Source organism: Euwallacea fornicatus, chromosome 11 (genome assembly GCF_040115645.1).
Source record: "Euwallacea fornicatus isolate EFF26 chromosome 11, ASM4011564v1, whole genome shotgun sequence".
In the NCBI taxonomy this organism is placed as follows: Eukaryota; Metazoa; Arthropoda; class Insecta; order Coleoptera; family Curculionidae; genus Euwallacea; species Euwallacea fornicatus.
Genome location: NC_089551.1, coordinates 3,336,917 through 3,358,838, shown reverse-complemented (window position 1 = coordinate 3,358,838; position 21,922 = coordinate 3,336,917). Strand labels below are relative to the sequence as shown.

At 39.2% G+C, this 21,922-nt stretch overlaps 2 protein-coding genes across 13 annotated transcripts in view; one reads left to right on the top strand and one right to left on the bottom strand.

Annotated features, from left to right (window-relative positions):
* LOC136341984 (uncharacterized) overlaps positions 1 to 21,922 on the top strand; it is a 305,269-nt gene that overhangs the window by 227,673 nt on the left and 55,674 nt on the right. The gene's annotated exons all lie outside the window — the stretch shown is intronic.
* The window catches only part of LOC136341973 (muscleblind-like protein 1), a 163,804-nt gene that overhangs the window by 140,750 nt on the left and 1,132 nt on the right, over positions 1 to 21,922 (bottom strand). For 7 of the 9 annotated variants that reach the window (XR_010732562.1, XR_010732563.1, XM_066287394.1 and 4 more), the window contains exon 2: positions 399 to 942. Coding sequence is in view for 7 of the 9 variants with exons in the window: in XM_066287394.1 (XP_066143491.1) it covers positions 399 to 575 (177 nt within the window). In the remaining 2 variants the exon portion in view is untranslated. Of the gene's footprint in view, positions 1 to 398; positions 943 to 15,360; positions 15,688 to 19,715; positions 19,856 to 21,922 lie in introns of those variants that run through there. The other 2 variants (XM_066287392.1, XM_066287389.1) reach the window with 2 other exon arrangements.

Sequence of the window (21,922 nt, the reverse complement as noted above, 5' to 3'; positions counted from 1 at the left end):
ATGTGAATTAAACAAACCTATTATTTAATCAAATGGCGATATCGTACAAATAACGCAGAATAATAAATAATGTGATAATCAATAAATACATGTATGTTTTTTGTCAACAGTGTCAACCAGCAGTTACTCAATTTTTATTGGTCCGGCGTGGCCGGTATTCGCTTAATTTACGTGAAAAGCTGTACATTGCGCAACTTTATATGGCAAGCTCACCTTAACAATAATATTATGAAGGTTTATGAAAATCACGAGAACTTTCATAAATCCTTAATTCAATTTTACATTTTTGTGTCGCGTTAACGATACATTAGATTAATCTAGAATTTCGGCTTAAGTGTTTCTAATCTTAATGAAACAGTCGGACTTTCCGATGAATTTAGCACATAAATGATTCTTACCTTAATGCTGTCGTAGCACGCTGTGACGCGTCCATTTTGTACTTCGACGTTGGCGGGGGGATGTGCAAATTTGCATTCCGTGTCCGGTCTGGAACACTTCTGTCTCTGGAACTCCCTGCACACCTCCAATTGCAACCAGCGCGAGTCTTTGCCATTCAACAGGTTCACCATTGCCATCGTGCGCTGCTAGCGGTACTGCTAATTCGCAAAAAGGTACTACCACCGTTCGGGACTTTTTCCTCTGTTCAAACGCGTCTACGTCGCTTGGAAAACTCCTTTCACGTGCGTGTTAAAATTAACTATTAAGTCGAACTAGTATTATTGTCCATTTTTCGTGTGACGTTGCGGTGTACAGTACAGGTTTTGAGGAGGTTAACGCGAACTAAACTTAACGTAGCAACACAACAGCGACGTAGCTTAGTAGCGGACAGGCGAATAAGCGGAAGCGATTGTCACTTGTCGGAGGAGGTGGTTGGTTCGGTTCTAGCGCATGTTAAACTTCCTGGTGCTTGGTGGTGCCTTGGTTGGTGGTTATTTTTGACGTCTGCAAAACAAAAGCGAAGCGCAAATTAGACTATTGCGAGTCTCACTGAGTGATGAGGTCACTCGGTCGCGACAGCTCGGGCAACACTGCCAAAGTATACCAAACGTCGCGACCGGCGACCGGCCCAGCACACGCGAGATGCTGCCTCATCCGACAACGTTGCCAGACCGACGCAAGATATTATTGGACCACAAAAATTCTGATTATAAACACAATTTAAAATATTTCGGCTGGATTATTAGGGAGAAATATAATAATAAACTCTTTGCATTATCACTTTAATTTTGCAAGAAAATATATGATCGTGCGAAGCCTCTGCGAATGACTTAAAAATTGCATCAATCAAGTTATGTCTCAAACGAACGTATGGACAAGGGAGTCAGCAAACTCTTACGCAGCTTACGCTGAATCTCCCCAATGGCTATTTTATATTGGAACTATGTTCAAAATATGTATAAAATCCCATAGCATCTGAAAATCACAACTGCCACATTTCTATACTATATATTTCATGCACCCGACAACGCAACGATCCGACAAGCAGTTTGATTGATCGCAGGGTTGAACTGCGTCGAATGGAAGTTGAATTTATAAGCCTATTAAAAATACATACAGGATGGCATGGACAGGAGTTACCGCACCTATATAACTTCTGTAATTTTCGACTTGGAAGAATCCGATTGAAGTTTAAAAAATCCGGAAAAATTACATGCGCTGCCCGTATAACACCAAAAATCAGATCTGTCATTGTTAAGTAACAACTGTAACTAGAGTGACACTTTATGACGATAAAGTTTCTGACAACGTCTATGAGTCTTAAATACTTAATGTTTGGTTTATGAATTTCTCCTTCGAATAGGACTCGTGTATCGAGAACTGTCCATGAATTTTAGAACGAAATTCGTTCCATATCCATGAAAAAACTGCACTCAAGCACTACGTGCACATGCGCTTTTCTCGTCTAAAATAATATTCATGCGTGACCCCTAAAATTTCTCGATAATTTTTAATCCACCTGGTATATTACACATGATTAAATTTTAAAATTGCGCGTCTGGCACTTCCATGCATTATTAGATATGTTCCAATAGGGGCCAAATCTAGACCACCAGAAACGGCACGAAATATCCGGTGTATACCTTTCGGGACATGCTTCTTGCTATATTTTCTGTACTGTTGTTGCTGATAGAGAATTGATTTTCCTTGTTGAAACAAACCTATAAAGTCGAGCAACCTAGGGGGAGATGGAAATCATTAAATTCATCGATAAAGTTTTTACGAATTTCAAGTTATTTTGATGAGTTTCGGGTGCACGTCATTTTTATATATTGTTGCTTTTATGTCCAGAATTCTTCCGATCAAAATCGTGTAAGCAGTTAATTCGAATTTGCTGACCGGATAGAAGGACGCTTCCAACAACAAGGAAAACCAACACGCGGTCACCAAAAACGGTGATGGAAATATAGCAAAAACTATGTTCAAGCAGTTCCTACAAGTATAATGTGTCTGGCGATCTAGAATCGATTTTCCTCCCTGTTGGAACAGACCGAAAATTCCACGGAAGTGACGGCCCGCAAGTTGAACATTTAACCATATGTAATATAACAGTTGCATGAAAATTATAAATGAATGTTACGGCAATATGCATGAATTTAAGTTGGACACATACTGTACCCACTTAGGACGTCTTCAGATTGATTTGCTCTAAGGGGTGTCGCGTCAATGATACCAGGCGAGACTTTGGGGTAGTACGGACTCTAAACTTAGTTTATGGTCACAAATTATACGACAAATGTTACTAATAAATGGTATTACACTCTTCTCAACTTCACTGGTGCAAGGGCTTATAAAATGCCAAATCACTCTTTTCAATCTTTGTCGGTCTAGCACGAGTAACGACGACGTTATTGACGTACTTGACAGCCCGATAACAATACTTTGCTTTCCATTTTCTCTTCACTACGCAAGTTGCCCAGGTTACATGGGCCCTTTCTGTGTCACCCTGTATGTCGTACTAACCCCAGTTAACCTTGTAAAATGAATCATTTTTGAAAAATAAACCTGATAAATGTCAACAACACTCCATTCCTAGAACCGCGTTTACCGGACCCACGCACCCAACTACATGAGTAAAGTGTAAATTGTTGTGTCATTAAATTGGTACTGCCATAAATTATGGCGACTATGACCTTGTTTCGGTATATTAGAAAAAGTCTTCGCTCTATTGGGTACATATGTAGTTTTTACATGCACATGAGAGTCTGCGGCACAAACACGAATCTTAAATGAACGTGGCAACCAGGCATATTATGCATCAGGCAAGGGTTAAGGGCGACGTCCATCTGGCCTTTAGACCGGTCATCGATGGGCGATTTGTGCTGTGGACCCCCTTAAACACATTATTATTATTATTATTATTGCCGATTCCTAAATAATGCATAAGATGCTGAGTTTGTGAGGGGCGCATAATCATGGTCGGGTTTTTCGTATAAATTTGCCATCTAGGAAAGGGTTATCTGTGGGAAAATGTTAATTCAACTTTGCGTTGCTGCCCTTTCGGAGAATGGTTATTTTCGTTATACATGATGAGAACCGTATAATTGATGATGAACTATGTGAGGGACGTAACGTTTAGAGGAATCGCTACCGAAAAAGGATAATATTGCTGTTAGAATTTCTGAGGGACGAACAAATTGATAGAAAAACTTTCTAAACGAATTCGCTTTTTTTTAAATATCCATGGACTCGGACCTCGTTGTCGCAATCACATATACAGCCAATTTAAAAAATTACGCAACCTGCAAATTGTTTTTCGAGTGGAGGAGGTTTTGTTTAATTTTTTCCGCCACCAACCTGATCAAGGAGTGATTAATCAAGAACCACCTGCTCGAGTTCGCGACCCATAAGCGTTGATGTAATTTTGGCTTAAGCATCGTGGGCCGTGCCGCGGTCACGTTTCGGAAAAACAGCATTAACCGACCCAAATTCTTGTCTAAAAATATGACATTCGAATTTTCGTCAGAGCCGAGCTATGCACGCAGACGAGTCTTTCGTTCAGTTTCCAACGAAATTTCTTTACGCTAATAATAGCCGGAGTTTCTAGGCGGGCGTTTTGTGGGGCCCCTTTCCGAAGGATGCTAAAGCCGCATCCAGGCATTCGCTTCAATACACATACATGTATATGCGAAACGACTTTGATGACGTGACCATACATATTCATCATTTCACTGCTAACGAAGACGGTCACACGCTATAAATACAATAGTTATTCATCTGTGTGGTTCATCTTAGCCTTCGACGATGATTATTCTAAATCTAAAGTAAAGGGCCTGTTGTCCATTTGAGAGACTCCCACGTCCCTATTTAGAAGCTATCAAACGGAATTTAAATACTCAAGCGGCAGTAAAATTTGAGGAATTTATTCGGTCAGCCATAGGTTAATGAAGCGGGTCCCATGATCGTTCAAGACTCTACTCACGTCATGCCGAACAGGGCTGGCATAGCTCTATCGCAGTTATGCCAGAAATGTTTATCGTTCTCTCTATGAGGGTCAAATGGCAATAGAAAAATATTTAACGAATTTTGGGGTTAATTAATCAGCAATAACAGCATTCCAACCCGCATACCTGGCGTCGTTAACCTAATGAAGACAAAATTGAATTGAAATAACGCTGCTGTGAGGTAACTGCTAATTAGTTAATTAGGCCCCATTTGCAGAGAACGCGCATTACTGATAGTTGGCTAGTTATACCAAGTTGCAAACATTCTTTGTGAGCAACAAAGGCAAGCCGTGGCACAAGGTACAATCAAAGTTTAAGGTTAGACTCCTCTCCCACTTGGGGGGGGAGGGGGGGCACATGGCATTTGCTGCCCACCGAGTCCGTCTACAAAATGCGACCAGCGGCGTACCAGTTTCTCGGGGGGGGCTTAATACCAATTAAAAATGCCTCTCTGTTTCCCCAAGACGCAGCCAGACGGAAGAGGAATTTAATACTGCAATATTTTATCCGTTACATTATGAAATTTTATGACTTGGCCCCCAAAGTGGCGAAACGAAACGAAAAGCGTCTCTTTGTAGTAATTAATTCAAAAATTCTCCGCTCCGAGGCGCTTTGACAGCATTACTTTTTAATGACATTGTTGACGCAACCCAAAGACAAGTCCCCTTCTTCGCGATTCTTGCCGAGTTTCGGTTTAATTGTTCAGCTTGACAGGCAAATTGCTTCGGAGATTGAAATGGGTTTTAACGCAAAAAATTCACCCAATAGCAAGGCCAAGATGTTCGATTTGAAAGGTTTTTCTCCTTCGTTATTTTTTTTTTCGACTTCTTGACGACAGACGTTCAGTTATAACACACTCATACATAACTGTCACAATTTCAATTATCTAACAAAGTCGTTTTTAGCGTTCCAGTTCGGATGATCGCCTCGTCGGATGACGGAGGCACGGGATAAAAGTTGGAACTAGTCTGCCATGTATGTATCTATCATAATTCGAAATTACTGTACAATTGCTGGAACTGTAAACGCAAACTCTGAAAGAGTAAAAACACAAAATGTTAGAGAAAGTTTAATATAAAAACATTTACAAACAAAAGTAAAAACTGTTTCAAAGTTAAAAAAATTTAAAAACAGTGAATCTGAATAATGCTGTAGTTACATCAACCCCTACAAATCCCCACATAAATTTAAAAACTGCATCCACAAATGTAAATCCGTTGGATCTTCTTGAGCTTTGATATGATAATTTTTCATTAAAACATGCCGGCGAGGCACTTTCTTATCGATATCCAGGATATAAACTTTTAACGATTTTTTTTACATCTTTTACTTTTTACTTCACAGAATTTACAAAGGGTTCAACCCTCTTTTACCATCAGTCTAACCCCGGCAAAAGGAACATCTCGCATTTCTTAACAGCGAGCTGTAAAATTTAATTTTGTATATTCCAGATTTTCGAAGACTCCGGATATATACAGGGCATTTCAAATTCGATCCTCAACACCACTGCTATCTCGGAAACTAGGAAATACGAACAAATTTAAATAAGGGCAAAATTGTGTGATTCAAGGCTTGACAACATGGCATTTTCGACACTTGAATTTTCCGAGTAATTCCAAAGATAGTCGAACGACTAAAAATTGGAGATATCGTTTTTATTTTCTTTAGACACTCGACACTGACGTCCAAAACCCCAAGTACATGTCCACTGCCACTTTTTCTCAGCTACACGATGACGTTTTAAGATGTGCCATCCGACGTTTCGTCTTTCGGCTACCGTCATCAATTTTATTTCTTCAATGGACTTCTCGACAAAAAAATAGTCGGATGAAAAATCTAAAAACGTCATCATTGTGTAGCTGAGAAAAACTGGCAATGAAGATATGCTGGTGATTTTGGGGTTCTTTGTCAAGTAACTTTAAAAAAATAAAAACGAAACCTCCAGCTTTTTAGGGTTATCTTTATAAGGGCTCGGAAAATTACAATTTCGAAAACGGCAGTTGGTCCAGCGCCAATTGACGCCATTTTGCCCCTTTTAAACTACCACTTATCTCCTCTAGTTTCGAAGATTCCATTGATGAGGGGCGAATTCGAAATGCCCTGTATGTGCGAAGGTACATGTACCTAGTATGTCCGAAATAATATTTCTATATGAATATCAGTAGCGCCTCTATGTTTAGGGGGGATTTTCAATAAAATTTCACATAAACAATAGTTCATTTGTTATTTTCTTCCCTCTGCAGCATCACCATCGAAATTGTTTCAGCAAAAATGGCTTAATTGTCATGTTCGTCTGAAGGAAGAAAGCAACACCGTTACCAAAAACGACAACTGTAAAAACTAAATTACGTAAATATAGATTTTTATCGTCAGTCTAATGGCGGTAAATATTTACTTTTACCTTTTATAATGCCGTAAATATTTGCGAATACTAAATTTAATAACGCCGGGTTCGGATAATGGAATCCGAGGTTTCAGGCAAGTCGACAGGAACAGCAGGAACGTCGGCGTCCTTTTGTCCCCCGAATTTAGCCCTTCAGGCTTGTTCGAATTAACAACGGTAATTATTTATTTAATCCCAGATTTATGTAGAAAAAAACACGATTTGTATATTCTTTCGTGGCACATTGACCGTCACTCCATAATTGCAGGATTACCCCGGGTACAGGACTGCAAATCCCGGCGTAAATTCGTAAAGTCCACATAATTTTAAAGTTTCAACAATCGCTTTGTTATTCCAACAAAAGAGATTTCAGATATGATGTCGACGAGCGAACGGCTGTCGGGCCCTCTCCATTGTTTAATAAATTGTCTAAAATTCGAATTGCAGCTTTTCTATACACAAAGTAGTCGGCTACTACTACTGCAACCTTCTGCTAATGCTAATCCTGACATGATTCAGGATTTGAGTGCATTATCATCCATCCCAGACCCGACCTGCGTGGGGGTTTAACTTTCGAGCATCAGCAACCCATTAAAAGTGGGTTTATATGTCTTGTAGCAAAAATTTTCGAAGGCTTAGATAAGTAAAGAATGGTCGCCCACCCAGGCAAGTAGAGGATTCTCCCATCCGATTTGGTATCAACTGATTTGCATTTTCCACGTGCAGGGTCATTAATTATAGCGACGTCATATAGCAAAGATGGCCTCGGCCCACGGTGACATTTTAAAATAAAAATTTAGCACACCCGGCGTTGTGACGTGCATTTTCAGGCTGCCCTAAACTAATTACCGACGATGGCACAATGCACTAGCCGTCATCGAAATATTGATGAGATTTATTTAGGGAAAATTACCGTTTTGTGATATACATGAATGTCATGATTTGGGACCAAATATACTGGGTGTTTCGTGAAGAATGCGCCAAAAATAAATCTTACAATCTAGACCTTAAAATAATATGATTCGACCCAACTTGCCCCTATAAAAATGTTATTCGTTTAGGATGTACAGAGCGGTAAAATTCATTTATATACATATATTTGAATCTCTTAACATAAATCGAGTAGTTTTAAAGATATCTTGTCCAAACTTTGTATCTACGTTTTAAGACCGCTGAAAAGAACATTTTGAAATTTGAGTTTCGAAAAAGAGGTTGCTAGTTGCAGCTTGGAGGATGCACATTTATGCCCCAATTTTTTGTTAAAATTAAATACTCGTGATTTTAAGCAGTGTTATTGATAGATCTGTCATTTCTAAAGATAAAAGATAGACCTCATTTATTTTGCTAAGTCGAGCCATTTTCGAAATATGGCGAATTTAAATGCCCACAAAGTGAGTAAGGGCACGATATTAAGTAAAAACAATTTATTGATAACAATTATTGATTTATTAAATTTTAATTATTTATTTGCAAACTTTCTAAAATAAGAAATACTGTTTCATTACATTAATAATTACTATCAATAAAGTGTTTTTTCTTAATATCATTCACTTACTTAAACACTTAGACACGTTATGTACATTTAAATTCGAAGTGAAATTTTATGAAATATTCTTTTTAGCAATCTTAAAAAAAGCATAATTACAAGATTTGGACAAAATATCTTCAAAAACACTCGACCTCTTTAAAAAAAATTAAACATCAAAATTAACTTTGACCCCCAGTATGTCGTAATCGAACAGAATTTTCATCAGGCAAGTTGGGTTAAATCTTATTATTTTAATATTTACGTTATAAAAGTCCATTATGGCGCGTTCGTCACGGAACCCCCTGGATGTAAAATACAGTAAGCAATTCTCGTGAAGGTTTTCAAATTTCAAATGGTTCAGACTGCCCTTGGAATCGCACTACGTCAATGGCTATTACGCCGATCTGTAGTGTAAAGTTTTCTCTTTAAACAATGATATTTTCAAACTAATTCTAGACCAAACAGTGAAGCATGCGTGCACAAACAGTGAAGCTATTAAAAAAATAAAGAAACTTCTGACAACACCGTTAGAATCATTCTACGCCAATGACATTCAGACCAATTCGGTGAGCTCTATTAAGCAATATTAATTCAGGGTAATAGACGAAATACATGTACAATAAGACGTAGCAAATGTAGAGCGATCAGCAAACGAAAAAAATTTAGTTAATTCGTTTTAGGTTTGTTTCGAAACATGAACAACAAACTGCGACCGAACTGCGTTCGAACTTCCTCGTTCACAGGAATCACAGTTCGATGTTCGTTCGTTCCGTGAATAAGCCTCCTTATGTGAAGGAATTAAATCGAACGTATTCTTTCGCTGGCAGTTCGCGCGCATCCTTTCGTTCTTCAGTATTTACACTGATTGATGAAAGGAACGAACATACACGTCTGTTGACTTTTTTCTCTAGAAGACGTTTCGTATATGGTCTCGAGATTGTTAAACAGTTTTTTTTCCATGCCAAAAACATCCGTGACCTGCATACAAGTCAATTAGATGTCAAACTGGAGTATTAATCCACTCCATAGTAAATAAATGGCTCTTTCCGGGTTAGTGGAAGTTAGGCCTGAACTTTCGTAACTTTTGACGTCTATAATAAATGCATTGGTGCCACAATAACGGCAATTTGTCATAAAAAATTGTCTTTTCGTAATGTACCGAGCTCGAGTTCCGCCCAACCGAACTTAAGTGACAAGGGTCGGGTTTAAGTAAAATAAGCGCGAGCCACGATTCAGCACCTCAGTAATTGTTCTGCAAAGCTCGCGTGATTTGAATCCTAATAATATCCGGATGTATCTTTTGGTCAGGATCGGTGTCCAGAACATGTCCGAATCAATCAATTATTAAACCTGTCGATAATTGAATCGGAACCACCTGTTTTGATTCACGGCCTCTAGCTTCGGCTTTACCGAATAAACACGTAATATGATAAATGTAATCCCGAAATGGATCCAAAGGAGATTATCAGGCACGACCTTTCGGCCATTACGACCGAACCACTTCGTCATTCGGTCGTCAGCTCATTTATCCCCCCCGAAACCTGATAGATGGATGACAGTTCCTAAATAGGTTATTCTCTTCTATATGATTTTTTCGTATATTCGGTCGTGCGTGATGCGCGATGTAAACGGAGCATAACTCCTGTGCAAATGGTGCAACCTATTGAATTATTCATTTTGCGCCACACTCATTCATTATTCACCATACGCGAATTTCCTAATTAACACAACTGCCAGATTTTTCGTTGTTAATGAAGGAAGTTTCAGGCCCGAGTGCGTCTCTGTGCTTGGAATTCTTGACCCAATGAACGGGATGTCATTCCGACATCGACTTAATACCCCGGACCAACTAAGCTATACGAGCTTTTAACTATCTTTTGATGGGGGCCCCATTACCTCTCGCAAATCTGTGCTACGCTTGCAAATTATTAACTTTATGTCGGTCAGGCCGAGGGGCTTACCGACTGCATTAGGGCCCTAGTTGAAAAAAGTTGCTACTGGCAAATTGCAGATACCCTGAAAGCATAGAGCAAAGTTTGTCGAATTGCATGGGAGTGGCCGCAATTATTATTGCCGAGGCGAGAACGCAATATGGATTCTGTTCGGAGTAGCTCGGTTTGCGTCTAATTGTTTAATCAAGTAAACAGCGACGGCCGGCAATATAAACTTGCCAAAACTGGTTCACAAATTTGACCCTTTAGGCCCTCGGGGCGTTGATATTAAACTGCTTATGAAGATAAATATTATGCAACTACAAAATTGGTATAGGTCCAGGAATGTCCTTAAATAATCGAATACGGACTTGCGAACACGTAAAGAAGCAAATTGCTGGTATTACAAACGCCATATTAATACAAAACCCATTAAACAATGCTAGTCACATACTTAACATTACCATAACCATACACCATAAACGACACAATGGAGAATGAAAACGTTATGGTTTTGTAAACCTCATCTGTCTGACACCATGACATCATCGCATTAATTCACATTTTTTTTTTAAACGGTTCAAAGCACTATTATTATTTGATAATCTGACAAAAAAAAAAAAAAAAAAAGACGTCTCTATACAGTATCGATTTCGCGGTGACATAGAGGTGTGTTGTGCCTGTTTGCACTTAATACCGTGTAAACACGCTCAGTGTAAACAAAATTTCATTAAGAGCATTAAAGGGTGACGGTGGGGAGGGGGCGGTTTATCGTCCCGTATATCAACAAAAGCCGCACCAAAACCGCCGGAATTATTTGATAAAAGTTGGGGTTATTACCGTATAAACAATCTAGGCCGGAAACCGCATGTTAAAGACCCGAAACCGCTACTGAGTGAACGTTTGATGCGGAATTCGTAAAAGTATAGACGCCATCTTAAATCGCCATTTAAGCCAGTGAAAAAACTGGGCGCCAATGAGATCATCATCACCATCATGGGCGAGTAAGCCCGAAAGCTTTAAGCAGCATTAAAAATAAACTTTGACTGGATTGTTTGACCTTAAGCAACCCAAACAATTCGCTAAATCAATTAGCAGATGTGCTGCTGCCGTTAGAGATCTAAATCGGATAAATAAACAACATTTTTTTTAAAGCTATTACAAACATTGGTTGGGATACGTTTTTTTCTTTCACCAGCGGAGATAGATGTGCGTCTGGTCTTTTTTCTATCAAATGCGTAAAGGATGAAAAAAAAACAAAAAAAAAAAACAAAAAGGCAGCGCGGAGGTTTGGCATTCGAATAGAACCAGATTCAAAAAATGAACGACAATGAAGTTGAAACAAGCCTCTCCCAATAATATCTACTAATAAACTGAAAGTCAATAACGCGTTGAGAAGTGAAAGGACTCGGGACATAAGTGGGTTATGAACATTTTTTTTCAATGCTTTACAGGCTAACCCTAAGGCACGGCTTTGAAATGTTTCGAAAGGGCGAATTACTCTAAAATATGAATGCAATATAATAACTTAAATATTTAGATTTGAATTGACTTAAAAAAACAAAAATTACTGCAGTTCTTCGTCCAAATGATGTCTAATAGTTCAGTGATCAAAAATCATTGTAGATTATGGATGTCGATTTATGTTTGCATACAAAATGGCTCGATAAAACAGTGAAAACCAGTTTATACGGAAATTATCAAATAGAACTTTCACTAATAGAATCACATTCTTAATATCAAATAACGGGGAGGGTCTGGCGAAGCAACAAATTACAGAAAAATTGGTGCAAATGCTAGGCAGAAGCATATCAACTATTGCACAACACTGTCGAAGTGCAGCTTTAAGCATTGCATCTTAAGTAATGTTTTAAGCTTAAATTCGATAAGGAAAGTGACACAAATTAGTCAAATATTAAATATTTTGGGCCTCATCGTTTCAGCGGCAAAACACATCATTTTTCTTACTTCACACAATATTTCTTAGTTGTAATATTAGATATGATTTGCATTATTTCTTACAAAACTTTCACCTTTCACATTTGAATCTTTGGTCTTTACACCCAAATACTGATTATTAAGAAAGAAATTATCACGATGCTTGGCCATCAGACTATGAATGAATACAGAGTGTTCCATGATTGGCAGCTTACCAAAAATTTAACAGCGAAATCTTCAATCGAACTTTACATTCTGGACATGGTTGTTAGTTTCAGATATTTTCAAATATTATTTCGCAGCTCGTTCGGTTTTTACGATGTTAATTTAAAATTTTGCACGTATATTGAAATCAATAAAAAATTATGGAAAAGAAGAAAAGTAACGAGATTGATCCGGATTGTATAAAGTTTTCAACTCTTAAAACTCCCTGAACTTAATTGATTTTTGCCTTTAATGGCGGGAAACTAGTTATTTTATGCCTTAATCACTATAATTACTACAATTTCCGACATATTGAATTTGACTGGTTACTGCACAAAGGCCTTCAACTTTATTTTTTGAAAATAAAAAGCGTACTAATTGGATTTGCAAGCAGGATTTGCAATCTGAAAGTTAAAAAAAAAACGGAAACTTGAACAATTCACGCATGCTACACCGTCATTTTAGGGTTATATTATGCAAGAATAAAGCATCTTTGATGATTACTAACATTTGCAAGTTTATTCCTCAAAAGTCAGAGACATACCAGCTGAATTTGCAAACTTTTGTAAATGAATTTTTGTATTTCCAAAGTTTGAGATTTTAAAGGTTGTGAAGATTGAACATCGCACACTATGCCACTGCTGCGAGTACCATATGTGAGCAGCAAATAAAGTTGTGACTACAGAAATTTGCAAGGATCGCATTAAGTTATTAGCACCATTTTTACCATGATGCAGTATGTAATTGGAAGCTGAAACTTGAAGTCACGAAGTATAACTTCGCTAATAACTATAATAGACACGGAAGCCATGGAAGAGGAAGAAAAACTTTCTAAATTGAACAGGAACTCGAAGCGTCGAAAAACACACGACGTGCGACAAAAAAGTTTGGGACTGTAAAAGGGATCAAGACCACCGTCAGCAAACAATTGCCGACACTCCACGAAAATTGGACCCATTTTTTGAACGAAAGGCCGCCATGTATTAGTGCCCCTATGACATCATTTTATCGTCAGAAATGTATCATACGCCAGCGGTTACAACCGGCGCATATAAGACATACGAAATCAAGGTGATGTCATTTCCTCCGATTTCGCCGCCTTTTTTGAAACTCATTCTGGTTGAGTGGGTATGTAGAGAGTTGAATGTTTTGATGGTTTTACACGGGAACATGGCATACTGAGAGTTTTCATTGGACAATGTCCTTTCAACAAATAAGACAGGCCGATTTTCCATATTTCGATTCATCAAAATTTCGCGAAAATATGTCAGAATTTTGTTATTTTAAATCTGCAGGATAAAATAGCTATTTTGACGAAATCTCAAGCGGGGATAAAGCGCAAATAGTTTTCCCTTCGAAATCAAATTGCCATAATGCGAACGACAGCCTGAGCATTAAGGCCTTGAATTTCAAGTTTCGGTGCGCAGCAACGCTGCAGGCATTGGAAAACGTCGAAAAGGTTACGAATTTTATTGTTAATTATGTTACATTGCACAATTCAGTTAAACGAAACCGCCGAGAACTAAAATCCTGATATTTAGTGAATCATTACCTGGGAAATGCCTCATTATGCGGATCGTGTATTGCCAGCCCCAGTGCCACCAATGCCTGATTACGGTGAATTTTGGAACGTAGTCTTATTTATGGCAAATTCAGGAATTGCGGAAATTTGGCAATTTCGTGGAAATGGGGGGCAATTTTATCGGGCACAACTGAAGCGGTTACGTTTGCCCGCGATCTATGCCGCCGCGGCGCTCGCACACGCTATGGACTCACAGCGGTTTAAACATTTGGCGCCGGACTAAATATAGGATGGCGATGGCCATCTTCGTGATTTCTCGAAACCGGGTCAACATTGGAAACGTGATTTTCAGCGGTTTTTTGGAACTATCGATGTTTTTCGTTCTCGACAATAGACAACATCCACGTCGAGTGTCGAAGTTGTGACGATTTCCTGCTCAGACGTCAAGTTTATAACGCAAACACGACACTCAAGAATACACAAATTTTTTTAAATCTCAACATGTTTTGTGGTTTTCTAGGTAGTCCTTCTGCCACATATTTTGGCATCCTCGCCAAAATATTTGGGTGTTAATGACGATGATGTCCAACCATCAAAACATCCAGACATTGACAAATTGCCATGAATCAACAATGATTATTAGCTACTACTAGAGAACATCCCAAAACAATCTCTTAAATGGTTTTAAGCAGGCAAACGTTACTTGATATGGCGGTTACGACAAGCTCAGTAATAGCTCCGTCAGGGCAGGACTCGGCCGCAGGAGTTGTATAATCTTATAGTCGTTTTCTAAACTGTCGAAAACTTGTCAGAAACGCATACATTTCAAAAGAACTTAACGGAACGCACACGTTTTCCACTGTATACATGAGTTATCGTCCTGTTTTCCACTATAAAAGTTTTATTTATAAATTTAGGTCTATTTTCGAAATCGGAGCGGCCCACGCTCGTTGCCTGTTTAAACTTTCATGTCTCGCCTGATTAGTTTCAACTGTGCTGTTTTGCTGTAACAAAAATTAAGGAGCAATTTTGCAGATAAAATAACTCCATAGTTTGCGGTAAAGAGCATACATAATCGGGTAAAAAACGCTGAGCTTTCAGTTCGGAGAAATGAGTTAAAGCTGGAATAGCCAACAAGGTCCATATAACCGACGACAAAAAACGGATTTACGATGCATGAAACGGATTGTTTGTATTGTGTTACAATTAAAACCTCCTTGCTTAACAAACATTCGGGCTTTATGTAACTTTTGCACGAAAGTGCTGACGTAAAAACTGGTGCGGTGTGAGAATTACTCAGCGAATCGCACCATTGACTTTTACGAGAAACGATACCTCGGGTTTTGTTACTTTGGGTTTTTTACGATTGCGAAAATTCTTATCAAATTACTTTGGGTCTGACGGAAACTCACATTAATAGCTGCGGCTGATAAATTCCGAAAAAAGCACCGGTGTCGGGGCAGCTTTAGCTTCTCGAGAAGGGGAAAGAAATGCCGGCACCGCGGTGTCGGGCCTGCTTCACGCGGTCAAGCACGAGCAGATGTCCGAAAACACGCCCACGCGATGTCGTGCGAAAGTTGTTTCGGAGACAGTAAATTTATTATTTTTTTTAATCCTTAACGAGAGAGTGGTCTGGTTATACTGTGTGCGCGCCTCGAAACAGACACAATGAATCTGAGAAAGCTTCGGCGGGCAAGCTAAGCGGTCAGGCGATAGCAAGGGACTGAAAACCGTGGAAAGTCGAGCGAAGCACGAGGCGGCGCAGAGACGGCAGGAGAAGGGAACGGTGATGCGCGGGCGCGCACCCTCGTCGCCGCCGGGCCGCCTAATTACGTAAGGCGACGGCGGGGAGGCGCCGCCAACACGAAGACGCCGCGACACGCACTCACGGGGTTGTCCCCCCACGTCCGAGGGATGACACGACATTGAAAGACCTCCAGGTGACTCAGAGGAGAAGCCCCTTGGTCAGAGAAACCACCAGCTATCCCTTAGGATATGAAATTATTTAGGACTCATCTAAAAGTAATATTAGCAAGAGGGAGTCATTCTACCATGCTAAAAATATTACAGCAAATCCCACATCAAACGCTATTCAAATCAAACTGAGCGATGACTACCGAGCGCCGTCCTGCTAACTTAGGACGACCGTGTTATTAATTTTTTTTTAGTTGTCAATCTCACAACTGTCAAACATACACGTGACACCTGTCAAGGAATTTCTTATCGTTTTTTTTTAGAAGTGCCAACAATTTTATAGGTGCAAATAACTAACCATCAGGTGCAGAAGTGGATTGGTATTGGCCTGTTGGCACGAACTGGTATGCACTAGCTATGTCTTGAATCTCAATGGGTACAATATTGAGCATAAGCTAGAAGGAGTCAGATAGTTGTGCGACCCAAGGAAAATGCCAAAACATCACCATCGTTCTATGTTACATTGACATAAGTCCCAGTGAACATTTCACTTCGTAGGACGAAATTCTGATTCCTGACCAATTAGTAACTTTCTTCAGAACACGTTCGAAAAAATATCGATGAATCTAATGGCAAACGTCTGCGGGGTGAAACTGTCAGCATCGACAATCGATTAAGAACAACGTGTCAAAACTGTCAAAACAAATCTGACATCTGGAGTCTATAAGCACATAGATTAGCGACGTGCCGCTAATTGTCAACTTAAAAACGTAGAAAATTCAATTTTTTTGTAACTGAAAATTTTTGGTATTTGAAATTTTTCGATTTTGAAGCATTTTGTAAATTTTGGAAATTTTCCAAGGCGGGGACGACTACGAAAAGTACGTTTTTATTTTATTTGCATTATTCCGACACATTATGCCACTGTGGTATGTAGAATGTGACGGTGTACTCGCTTGTGCATTAAGGACCTTGCCCGATTGTATGACGGGCATTTATGAGAACATTATCGTCGATGCTTCGAAACCTGACTGCTCGCAGACTTCTAGTTTGTTTGTTAAAAGTACATTGAGATTCTTTCGAAAATATTACGGAAATAAACATATCCTTTGACCGCTTGCTAACAAATGTGGCTTGACCATGTGTGCGAAATTAGGCCTGTCGACATCTAAACGAGTGGCTCGCTTGCATTGTTAAATCGACATCGACAAGGCTTTATAATAATAAGAAACGAATCCTTTGTAAGTCCGATCACAATGATCAAGCACAAGCCATCACCTTTTGAGCAAATCGCGGCCATCGCATTATAAACTGGCAGTAAATCTCATCGTCAAAAGGTCAGTCGCTAAAAAGACATTTGATTCTATCTATCTATTATATGAGAGAAGGTAAATCGGCATCGGTGCATTGGCGTAACTTTGTGGGAAAAACGATTTTCGTGCATGGCAAGACTGGAAAAAGTGATTCATCTCACGAAAAAATTCGACATGCCGATGGTTGACGGGAAAAACCGGTTCCTCTCGAAAAGATGTTGAATTATCGGCGACACTTTTGCGGCTACATTATCCTCCGGTTTTGCAATAAAAGCCTTTTAAATAAATGACCGTTTCGCCGGTCCTGACAACAATTTATGGTCGACGATTCCCGACATGTGTTAAAAATTAAATCCCCCCGTGTGCGTCGGATTAGGGTGATATGCTATGGAATAAATTTGGTAGCGATCGCTGTGTTAGTCAGCTACTTTATTAAACATCGCTTTTTTCCCGATTTGTCCCCCCAGCTTGCAACAATAATTAGCACACTTGATTTATAAGTGCGCGTTCGCCTTAAATTGCCCGAATACTCGAGACGCAGCTGAGGCCGTTCGGAGCGTCCAGACGTCGCGACGCCCCTATTTGTGTAGCCCGATGAATTAAAGATTTCGCTTATGTATTTATTTATAATATGTGACGAGAAACCTTTTAAGATGGAACGGGAGTATTGCCCCCCGAACTCGTATTTGGTTTCGCAAACTGGTCTCGTCCAAACCGGTCCCCTCTGGTTCTTTTACTCGATTTTTATATCGACGATACTCAAAGGCAGCATTTCCAGGAAAGGCCGCCATCTGTTTGTATTGTAATCTGAGTTAAACCGAGTCACCGGAAGATGACCTGTTCAGTGCAGCCCCAAATGCACAATCGCGATTATTCAAATTCCAAAATTTTCCCTTCGCAGTCGGGCGAAATAAGAAAAACTTCCCGCTCTAAGTATGAAATACGCAGACAGTGATACGTTCAGAAAAGCGTAATAATATAAAGGGCCAAAATTACCTTTTCAAAGTTATTATGAATTTAAAAAACCGAGGCTTCGTTATCCGGTCGCGTGTATTTTCCGCATAAAGTCGGATTACTGGGGAAGTTTCTGGTTTATGGGGGCAACTTTTGTTCTGCCGCGCCATAAATCGGGTCATTTTCGACTTCTTCTAGAATTCACTAAAATGGAGACGAAAGACTTAAAAGGGGCGTACACACGTATTATTACCTGCGTTGAATAATAATGATTAAAAACGGAAGTAAACCAAGAGACTCATGCTAAAATCCGATCACACGGGCAATTCCATAGAAACATATCAGGCCTACAATTACGTATTGACATAATAGATTAGATTAAAGACGTGAGTCGAGTATATATCCAGGCACGGATTTCCAATAGACGGAAAAATGCGAAGAGTTTTTGGCGTGAATATTCGCGAATGCGGAAAAGTGCGCTTACCCGAGCATGAATAGAGGAAGAAAAAAACTAATGTGGAGAGTGTTAAAGTTTTAAATTATCCCGAGCCACACCCTGCCTCTGATAATTATTTAAGTTCGATGTGCAGGACTTCCCTTTTTTGCGATTTTAGCAAATAAAGTGAAAACGTACTTAATTTCACAACTAGTGGCATAACGAAAGCAGGAACCTCCATGTCATAACTCAGTTAACAAATGGGAGCGCGCAGTAATAACGATGATTGCTGCAGTTCTAGAAATACAAGGCACAAATTTGAATGTATTCAAATGTGTGCTATTTTCTTATGATTTCTTCATCGTTCAACAAGATTGGAAAGAAATCATATTTGCCACTTATTAGGAAATATTTTATGTGATCCGTGTTGGAACATTTCACTCGTGGCATAAAATTGTGCATTCCAATTTATGATCGTTACCAACAAGCGCATGCATAGATATTGTTTCATGAGCACATAATGACTATAAAAAGTTTTATTTTAAAATGACCGCTTTACGCTGTGGTCGATATAGACAAGTAACAATAAATATTTTTGCAGGTTTTAAAACGTTAATTGCATTTGTTTAAATTTTTTAGTTGTACTGAATTAAAGTGAACTCTAGGTAGAGCCCCTAGCCGTGCTAGGCAAAGTAGCTCGATGTTGGTGGAGGTCTTAGTCCTCGAGGTGGTTGTTTCTGTTTGCCTCCTGCTCAAACTCGTTTCTATCCTATCTTTTATTGCAATCAACGAAATGGCCGCAAAGCGGATATGCTTGCTAATTTCCATTTTGCAGTTTTTACTTCCTTCATAGCCATAACAGGCATTAAAAAATATTAATTAAAACGTACTAGGATTATGGTTTTGTTGGTTAAATCCGACAAAATTACGAGACGTTATTCGAAATTCACGATTTAACGATCATCCATTCCACCCAATTGTTGTAAAGTTACATCAAATCAAAGAAAACATATGTTTAATGAGTGAGCCGAGGGATGGATGATTGGGGGTGCGAAAACAATACATCAAACCCAAGTTCCGGGCGTTGGTTTAAACGTAAAACGGACAACTGGTCGGACTGCCATAAGTGTAATTACGGAAAATTATTTACCATAAATCTTGCGGACTTTGGGGCCGATGTTCCTGCGTCATTGTTGCGTCCACAATGTAACCGTTCGTCCGGGATAATAACACGATGCTATCCTCGTTTTGTCCGCGAATAAGGCGAGCACTATAATGATGAATGAACGCGATACGATCTTGTGGAATATTGAAATTCTTGCTGATGTTCGGCGCTACCACTATCACTAGAACAAACACCAATCCAATTATTTGAAAAGTGTTTTTGTATCGCGTCAAAATTGACGAAGTACGAGCCGACAGAAACAAATAATACGTGAAGGGAGACATCTCGTTATCTGAGGCAATCTAATTGGATATTGCTTTGGTTGATTCGTCATGACGGTGCACATTAAAAACTGTCAGAGAGCGAGGCGTTATCAAGAATCTCCGCGGCATCTCGAAGTTCACTTTTAAAATTCCCAAGAGTAATTCGGATGAGATAGAGAAACCTAATTAGAGCTATCTCGTTCTTATTTCAACGCCAGAACCGCCCGGAACGAGGATATTATTTAAAGAGCATAATGAGTCTAGTTACACTTGCAACGCCAAATTGGGCATAAACGGAAAGGAGAAACGATTCATAAATTACGTTTTAAGCCGGTTAATTTTCGCGCACTGGCTTTTAGACCGAGAGCCTGTGCCACAAGACGCGAGGAACCCAAAAAGTACTTCATCGGAACCATTGACTGTCAGAACCAACTTCGGGAGTTTCACTTCGCGCTACCAATCCCACAAATCCATCGAAAGACGATTGAAATTCTAAAGCCCTTGATTCGCCCTCCAAGAAGTGCAGTACTTAAATCTATCAAAAGCGTCACTGAACAAAAACTGAAATATTTTTAGTTTCTCTATAGGACGAACCAGAAGATTCACATTACCACCACCGACAGGGATCTCTTCGGGTTCGGCCGAAATTTCGACGTAACCTACATCAAAACGCATCAATTGCAGTTTCTTTTTCACTCCTGATTCTGTCAATTAAAAATAACAAAAACTTGCTGCTCGGTGCTTCACAGAATCGACCCGAAGCACCACACTAAAGCTTCAACTCGCCCATCACTTTATCAAACGAATATATTCTTAAGGGATTTTCCTGTTTGCCACTGATTGCGTCCATAATGGAGGTGCATCTCAGTTTTCGTTGTTTATTTTCGAGAGGGAAGATGGCGGCTCCGCTGCAACGAAGGAGAAGGTGCTACTCGGGGGGCCTTAATTTAAATTACCTTATACGGAGTCGCGTATCCTGTCTTGGCAGCAGGGCAAAGTCGCAGGAATTTATGCTGATAAAGGTGCGGAGGTGTTTCTCGTTACCTTACGTGGGGGAATTTGGAGTGTAATTTCGCGATGCGTGACGGCAATGAGTTATCAGCCACTCTGTCTGCGTGATGCTAACTCCCAACCATTGGTCTATATCATTTTGTTTTTTACAAAACAAATATATCCACACAATAAAACCTCCCTTTATTTTATGCTCGGCAAATCATAAATTCGAACTTTTTTTTTGGATAACAGACACCACCCCCCAGGCAAATCCCAGTTCACGTGTTTCGGGTATCGACTTGATTATATTAATTATTACATCAAATCCCCTGTTATTTGTATTTATTTGACATTTTATTTAATGTATATGCCTGATCCGAATTCCATGTAGACATTGGTCCTATTATTGTTAAATGCTCGGTAAAACGTACATACATGTGTCTACCACGTGAAATACAGTTGTTTAAATTTGAAAATAGTAAAACCTTTCAATTATTATAAAGAGGGGGGATTTATCTGTTATGTTATCTAAACAATATAAGTACGTTTTACGTTAATCTGACCTATAACTTCCGAATAAGTATTATAAACTAGAGGATTTCACTGTTCTGGTCCATTACAACAGCTTTTTAATGGCAACTTTAATTATTATTAAATATGAAACATGAAGCAAATCAAGCGATTAATTAGTCATTTCGAATCGATAGGATAAAGTACCTACAACATTTCACTATTGGGCAATTATATCAGCATACGGACACCGTACAAAAAACCATTTCCTAGCGCATAATAATATGCAATTTTAGTAATATATTTTCATTCCATAATTGCAAAAACTTAGTCCTACAATTAGAGTCACTTTTACTATAAGTACTTACTTCTATGTATATACAGAGTTCTTCCTTATAATCAGACTACTTCTCACGGGCTTATAAA